Source organism: Panulirus ornatus, chromosome 6, assembly GCF_036320965.1.
Source record: "Panulirus ornatus isolate Po-2019 chromosome 6, ASM3632096v1, whole genome shotgun sequence".
NCBI lineage: Eukaryota > Metazoa > Arthropoda > Malacostraca > Decapoda > Palinuridae > Panulirus > Panulirus ornatus.
This window is the reverse complement of record NC_092229.1, coordinates 54,712,074-54,720,506: the sequence shown is the minus strand read 5'-3', so window position 1 is coordinate 54,720,506 and position 8,433 is coordinate 54,712,074. Positions and strand designations below refer to the sequence as shown.

General features: G+C 40.1%; 1 protein-coding gene across 4 annotated transcripts in view; it reads right to left on the bottom strand.

The window, feature by feature from the left end:
• Window positions 1-422: 422 nt before the first annotated feature.
• LOC139749252 (G1/S-specific cyclin-E-like) overlaps window positions 423-8,433 on the bottom strand; it is a 53,972-nt gene continuing 45,961 nt past the window's right edge. For all 4 annotated transcript variants that reach the window (XM_071662988.1, XM_071662990.1, XM_071662987.1 and 1 more), the window contains exon 10: window positions 423-2,017. In XM_071662988.1, coding sequence (XP_071519089.1) covers window positions 1,877-2,017 — 141 coding nt within the window. In that variant the 3' untranslated portion in view covers window positions 423-1,876. The remainder of the gene's footprint in view (window positions 2,018-8,433) is intronic.

Sequence of the window (8,433 nt, the reverse complement as noted above, 5' to 3'; positions counted from 1 at the left end):
CTATAAATGCACATTTTTTGTGCTTTATTTTTCAATTTTTGAACCCCTCAAGAGGTTAAAGATGTTTGTGCAGAGAACCCATATTATTGCAGAATTTTTCTCACTTTTTCTGCATTCCTCCCCCCCCCCCCCCCCTTTTTTTTTTTTACATGTTTCTGACCTTGTTAAGGTGAAAGAGGCAATTAGCTATAAAAAAAATTAAAGGGGATGAATTGCTTCAAAATTGCCAAAAAATCAAAACCATTTAATTATAATGGAAGATGACAGTTCACTAGATCATAGTAAACAGGTTGAGGGTGTGTTAGCTATGACCTCATCTGCTTGATCCACTATATATATATAGACAAGTTACAGATTTGATGTCATCTGTAGATTTATTTGAAGCTTTTTCCAACTACATACAGGTTAAGGATATACATAAATAATTAAAAATAGCTTTATTTCTGTTCAGGATTTACAAGACTGCAAAGCAATGCAATGCAGTGTAATAAATTTAACAAAGGTTACTTATTTCAACAACTGAAAAACTTGAATGAAAACTTAAAGATTTTCATTAAAGTTTTATTGCAATGACTAAGAAAAAGTGAATTTACTTAGTAAACATTATGTAAAAATTAATCTTTCCTGAAGCTGCTTGCAGTATTAAGAAACTACACACAAGCAATAACAACATATACACAAATTACTTGGTCTGATTACCTTAATAAATGAAAAACAAACTGTCCCGACTTTACAAACCAAATTATAAGATAGTTCAACCATGCTAAATAGCTTACAGTACTAAATTGGTTAAAAAATGCCCCAATGTCCCATGGCAGATTTGTTGGCACAGACAATTGAGGGAAATTAGGGGCCACACAGTGCCCTACTTCCCATGATGAAATTTTCAAAACAAAAAGCCCTGTAGCATCACACAGACAAGTCATCATCAAAGTATTCTGTAGTAATTCTTTCTGTGTAATTCAACATACTTTATAGTTAAAATATGCTAGCACAGTTCACCTAGATAATTGTCAACAAGAGTGACTTTACTTTCTTTATTAAAGATGACAAAAACATTAAAAAGGCATTTCATATATTTCTAAGAAACACCATTGCACTTGGCATTAAAACAATATATTGTAATCCCTCTATGAAAGAAGACTAGATTTGTTTTACCAGGCAAAGTCAATGATATGTACACAGCCTGTCTTGATGGCACAGCAAAAAATGCTGACCACTAAAAAGAAACCATTTCATGTCAGTTTTTAGTTAACTACTAATTACTCACTTCATTACTTGCATACAATTACGTAACTAATTATGTACAATATCATAAATTAAGAATAATTAAAACCTCACAAGCTTTCAATGTAGAAACATTCCTAGTGTTAATAAATTACCCCAACTGTCATTCTGTTACAGAATGTATGATTATGGTCTAAAAATTGCCACTGATGCCCTCCCAAAATAAGATTACTGACCATAAGAAGTCAATACTGTATATTATAGCATACAAATCAAGTAACATTCATATCTGACACAATGTTGCACGGCATGCACATTAGTGAGCAAAGCATATATAACTTTTATTTTTTTGTTATAATAAATCACTAAACAGTAGCATGAAATGCCTTTGATATGTGTAAGCATGGCCAAAAATATGCCTGATATGTAGGGAGAGGCTACAAAAATAGTAAAACACCATAAATGTATAATCTTAGGCAATAACCTCTGACATTGGCTTAACATTATATGCCCAGTACATGTCCGATTATCCTTTGAATCTCTTATTATTGATAATGATTCATACAAAATGAGATCTCTCATACTAACCAGATTAATGGAATGGTCAAAACTGAGAATATATGCTAAACCATACCTAAACAAACTTATTTTACCCAGAGTAATCCATCACAATTTTGGTTTTTTCATCAGTCTTTGGAGGTGTGAGCAATGCAACTGATAATCCTGAAGCCTCAGGACTCTTCCGAGATGAAGATGACCGGATCTGGCTCAATCTGATTTGTGCTCGATCCTGTATAGGACACAAACGTAAATAATATACTTTTGTGATGAAAACGTTCTTTTCATTCAGAACTAAAACTTGATATCAATCACCCAAAATATAGAAGAATGGGTCACATATATGAACACATAACTGCAGTTTTGCCTTACATTCACAGTGAAAACTCTAACATAATCCTTCAACTTGTGATTTCCTTCCTTCATATCTTTGGCATCCTAATGCAAATATTTTACTTGCTTAACTCTTTATTCATCATTTAAAAATCAAATCTCAACAAAAGTTCATGTCACCTCAGATTTCCATTATTATCTATTATTTTAAACTTAATTGCTGTCTCCCACATTAGCGAGATAGTGCAAGAAAACAGACAAAAGAATGGCCCAACCCACCCACATACATATGTATATACATAAACACCCACACACACACATATACATACCTATATATTTCAACGTATACATGCATACACATACACAGACATATACATATGTACATATTCATACATGCTGCCTTCATCCATGCGCGAGGTAGCACTCAGTCACTAGCTGTTATGTGTAATGCACTGAAACCACAACTCCCTTTCCACATCCAGGCCTCACAAAACTCCCTGGTTTACCCCAGACACTTTTTGTGCCCTGGTTCAATCCATTGAAAGCACGTCAACCCTATTATACCACAGCATTCCAATTCACTCTATTCCTTGCACTCCTTTCACCCTCCTGTATGTCCAGGCCCCGATCGCTCAAAATCTTTTTCACTCCATCCTTCTACCTCTAATTAGGTCTCCTGCTTCTCCTTGTTCCCTCCACCTCTGACACATATTCCCTCTGTTAATCTTTCCTCACTCATTCTCTTCATGTGTCCAAACATTTCAACTCACCCTCTTCTGCTCTCTCAACCACACTTTTTATTACCACACATCCCTCTTATCCTTTCATTACTTATTCAATCAAACCACCTCACACCACATATTGTCCTCAAACATTTCATTTCCAACAAATCCAACCTCCTCTGCGCAACCCTACCTATAGCCCATGCCTCGCAACCATATAGCATTGTTGGAACCACTATTCCTTCAAATATTCCCATTTTTGCTCTCCAAGATAACGTTCCTGCCTTCCACACTTTCTTCAATGCTCCCAGAACCTTTGCCCCCTCCCCACCCTGTGACTCACTTCCACTTCCATGTGCGCTACTTCATGTGTGGTGGGATGGCGACAGGAATGGATGAAGACAGCAAGTATGAATATATACATGTGTATATAAGTATATGTCGGTGTATGTATATGTAGGTATACGTTGAATTGTATAGGTATGTAAATGTGTATTTATGTATATACATGCGTATGTGGGTGGGTTGAGCCATTCTTCCATCTATTTCCTTGAGCTACCTCACTATCGTGGGAGATGGTGATTATATGGATGTGGAAAAGGAGCTATGGTTTTGGTGCATTACACATGACAGCTAGAGACTTGAGTGTGAATGAATGTGGCCTTTGTTGTCTTTTCCTAGCGCGCGCGAGGGTAGGGGGTTGCTGTTTCATGTGTGGCAGCTTGGCGAAGGAAATGGATGAAGGCAGCAAGTAAGAACATGTACATGTGGGTGGGCTGGGCCATTCTTTCGTCTCTTTCCTTGCACTACCTCACTAACGTGGGAGAAAGCAACAAAGCGTAAGAAAAAAAAAAAAAATATTGTTGACTGGTTGGCAAGGTTATTTAATGTATGTACAAGTCCTGGTGAGGTGCTTGAGGATTGGCGGAATGTTTGCCTAGTGCCATTGCACAAAGGCAAAGGGGATAAAAGTGAGTGCTCAAATTACAGAGGTATAAGTTTGTTAAGTATTCTACGGAAATTATATGGGAGGGTATTGATTGAGTGGGTGAAGGCATGTACAGAGCATCAGATTGAGGAAGAGCAGTGTGGTTTCTGAAGTGGTAGAGGACGTGTGGATCAGGTGTTTGCTTTGAAGAATGTATGTGAGAAATACAGAGAAAAGCAAATGGATTTGTATGTAACATTTATGGATCTGGAGAAGGCATATGATAAGAGTTGATAGAGATGCTCTGTGGAAGGTATTAAGAACATATGGTGTGGGAGGCAAGTTGTTAGAAGCAGTGAAAAGTTTTTATCGAGGATGTAAGGCATGTGTACATGTAAGAAGAGAGGAAAGAGACAGATTGGTTCCCAGTGAATGTTTGTTTATAAATGGGGTTGTTAGGGAGGTGAATGCAAGAGTTTTGGAAAGAGGGGCAAGTATGCAGTCTGTTGTGGATGAGAGAGCTTGGGAAGTGAGTAAGTTGTTTGCTGATGATGTTTGCTGGGGAAGAGCAGTGTGGTTTCAGAAGTGGTAGAGGATGTGTGGATCAGGTGTTTGCTTTGAAGAATGTATGTGAGAAATACTTAGAAAAACAAATGGATTTGTATGTAGCATTTATGGATCTGGAGAAGGCATATGATAGAGTTGATAGAGATGCTCTGTGGAAGGTACTAAGAATATATGGTGTGGGAGGCAAGTTGTTAGAAGCAGTGAAAAGTTTTTATCGAGGATGTAAGGCATGTGTACGTGTAGGAAGAGAGGAAAGTGGTTGGTTCTCAGTGAATGTAGGTTTGCGGCTGGGATGTGTGATGTCTCCATGGTTGTTTAATTTGTTTATGGATGGGGTTGTTAGGGAGGTGAATGCAAGTTTTGGAAAGAGGGGCAAGTATGAAGTCTGTTAGGGATGAGAGAGCTTGGGAAGTGAGTCAGTTGTTGTTCGCTGATGATACAGCGCTGGTGGCTGATTCATGTGAGAAACTGCAGAAGCTGGTGACTGAGTTTTGGTAAAGTGTGTGAAAGAAGAAAGGTAAGAGTAAATGTGAATAAGAGCAAGGTTATTAGGTACAGTAGGGTTGAGGGTCAAGTCAATTGGGAGGTAAGTTTGAATGGAGAAAAACTGGAGGAAGTAAAGTGTTTTAGATATCAGGGAGTGGATCTGGCAGCGGATGGAAGCGGAAGTGAATCATTGGGTGGGGGAGGGGGCGAAAATCCTGGGAGCCTTGAAGAATGTGTGGAAGTCAAGAACATAATCTCCGAAAGCAAATATGGCTATGTTTGAAGGAATAGTGGTTCCAACAATGTTGTATGGTTGCGAGGCGTGGGCTATGGATAGAGTTGTGCGCAGGAGGGTGGATGTGCTGGAAATGAGATGTTTAAGGACAATATGTGGTGTGAGGTGGTTTGATCGAGTAAGTAATGTAAGGGTAAGAGAGATGTGTGGAAATAAAAAGAGCGTGGTTGAGAAAGCAGAAGAGGGTGTTTTGAAATGGTTTGGGCACATGGAGAGAATGAGTGAGGAAAGATTGACCAAGAGGATATATGTGTCAGAGGTGGAGGGAACGAGGAGGAGTGGGAGACCAAATTGGTGGTGGAAAGATGGAGTGAAAAAGATTTTGAGTGATCGGGGCCTGAACATGCAGGAGGGTGAAAGGCGGGCAAGGAATAGAGTGAATTGGATCGATGTGGTATACCAGGGTCAACGTGCTGTCAATGGATTGAATCAGGGCATGTGAAGCATCAACCATGGAAAGTTGTGTGGGGCCTGGATGTGGAAAGGAAGCTGTGGTTTCGGGCATTATTGCATGACAGCTAGAGACTGCGTGTGAACAAATGGGGCCTTTGTTGTCTTTTCCTAGCGCTACCTCGTACACATGAGGGGGGAGGGGGATGTTATTCCATGTGTGACGAGGTGGCGATGGGAATGAATAAAGGCAGACAGTGTGAATTGTGTGCATGTCTATAAATGTATGTGTCTGTGTGTGTATATATATGTGTACATTGAGATGTATGGGTATGTATATTTGCGTGTGGACGTGTATGTATATACATGTGTATGGGGGTGGGTTGGGCCATTTCTTTCGTCTGTTTCCTTGCGCTACCTCGCAAACGCGGGAGACAGTGACAAAGCACAATAAATAAATATTTTTTTTTTCATACTATTCACCATTTCCCGCATTAGCGAGGTAAAGAACAGAGGACTGGGCCTTTGAGGGAATATCCTCACTTGGCCCCCTTCTCTGTTCCTTCTTTTGGAAAACTAAGAAAAAAATGAGAGGGGAGATTTTCCAGCCCCCCCCCCCCTTTTAGTCGCCTTCTACGACACGCAGGGAATACGTGGGAAGTATTCTTTCTCCCCTATCCACCCTTGTGCTACCTCGCTAACGCGGGAGACGGCGACAAAGTATAAAAAAACTATTTTTATTATATTATATTATATTATATTATATATATATATATATATATATATATATATATATGAAGTATGAAGTCTGTTGGGGATGAGAGAGCTTGGGAAGTGAGTCAGTTGTTGTTCGCTGATGATACAGCGCTGGTGGCTGATTCATGTGAGAAACTGCAGAAGTTGGTGACTGAGTTTGGTAAAGTGTGTGAAAGAAGAAAGTTAAGAGTAAATGTGAATAAGAGCAAGGTTATTAGGTACAGTAGGGTTGAGGGTCAAGTCAATTGGGAAGTGAGTTTGAATGGAGAAAAACTGGAGGAAGTGAAGTGTTTTAGATATCTGGGAGTGGATCTGGCAGCGGATGGAACCATGGAAGCGGAAGTGGATCATAGGGTGGGGGAGGGGGCGAAAATTCTGGGGGCCTTGAAGAATGTGTGGAAGTCGAGAACATTATCTCGGAAAGCAAAAATGAGTATGTTTGAAGGAATAGGGGTTCCAACAATGTTGTATGGTTGCGAGGCGTGGGCTATGGATAGAATTGTGCGCAGGAGGATGGATGTGCTGGAAATGAGATGTTTGAGGACAATGTGTGGTGTGAGGTGGTTTGATCGAGTAAGTAACGTAAGGGTAAGAGAGATGTGTGGAAATAAAAAGAGCGTGCTTGAGAGAGCAGAAGAGGGTGTTTTGAAATGGTTCGGGCACATGGAGAGAATGAGTGAGGAAAGATTGACCAAGAGAATATATGTGTCGGAGGTGGAGGGAACGAGGAGAAGAGGGAGACCAAATTGGAGGTGGAAAGATGGAGTGAAAAAGATTTTGTGTGATCGGGGCCTGAGCATGCAGGAGGGTGAAAGGAGGGCAAGGAATAGAGTGAATTGGAGCGATGTGGTATACCGGGGTTGACGTGCTGTCAGTGGATTGAATCAAGGCATGTGAAGCATCTGGGGTAAACCATGGAAAGCTGTGTAGGTATGTATATTTGCGTGTGTGGACGTATGTATATACATGTGTATGGGGGTGGCTTGAGCCATTTCTTTCGTCTGTTTCCTTGCGCTACCTCGCAAACGTGAGAGACCGGGAAAAAAAAAAAAAAAAATATATATATATATATTTATATATATATATATATATATATATATATATATATATATATATATATATATATATATTTTTTTTATTTATATTTATATTATATTTTGATTCATGTGAGAAACTGCAGAAGCTGGTGACTGAGTTTGGTAAAGTGTGTGGAAGAAGAAAGTTAAGAGTAAATGTGAATAAGAGCAAGGTTATTAGGTACAGTAGGGGTGAGGGTCAAGTCAATTGGGAGGTGAGTTTGAATGGAGAAAAACTGGAGGAAGTGAAGTGTTTTAGATATCTGGGAGTGGATCTGTCAGCGGATGGAACCATGGAAGCGGAAGTGGATCATAGGGTGGGGGAGGGGGCGAAAATTTTGGGAGCCTTGAAAAATGTGTGGAAGTCGAGAACATTATCTCGGAAAGCAAAAATGGGTATGTTTGAAGGAATAGTGGTTCCAACAATGTTGTATGGTTGCGAGGCGTGGGCTATGGATAGAGATGTGCGCAGGAGGATGGATGTGCTGGAAATGAGATGTTTGAGGAAAATGTGTGGTGTGAGGTGGTTTGATCGAGTAAGTAACGTAAGGGTAAGAGAGATGTGTGGAAACAAAAAAAGCGTGGTTGAGAGAGCAGAAGAGGGTGTTTTGAAATGGTTTGGGCACATGGAGAGAATGAGTGAGGAAAGATTGACCTAGAGGATATATGTGTCGGAGGTGGAGGGAACGAGGAGAAGAGGGAGACCAAATTGGAGGTGGAAAGATGGAGTGAAAAAGATTTTGTGTGATCGGGGCCTGAACATGCAGGAGGGTCAAAGGAGGGCAAGGAATAGAGTGAATTGGAGCGATGTGGTATACAGGGGTTGACGTGCTGTCAGTGGATTGAATCAAGGCATGTGAAGCGTCTGGGGTAAACCATGGAAAGCTGTGTAGGTATGTATATTTGCGTGTGTGGACGTGTGTATGTACATGTGTATGGGGGGGGGGGTTGGGCCATTTCTTTCGTCTGTTTCCTTGCGCTACCTCGCAAACGCGGGAGACAGCGACAAAGTATAAAAAAAAAAAAAAAAAAATAAATATTTTTTTTTCATACTATTCGCCATTTCCCGCATTAGCAAGGTAGATATATATATAT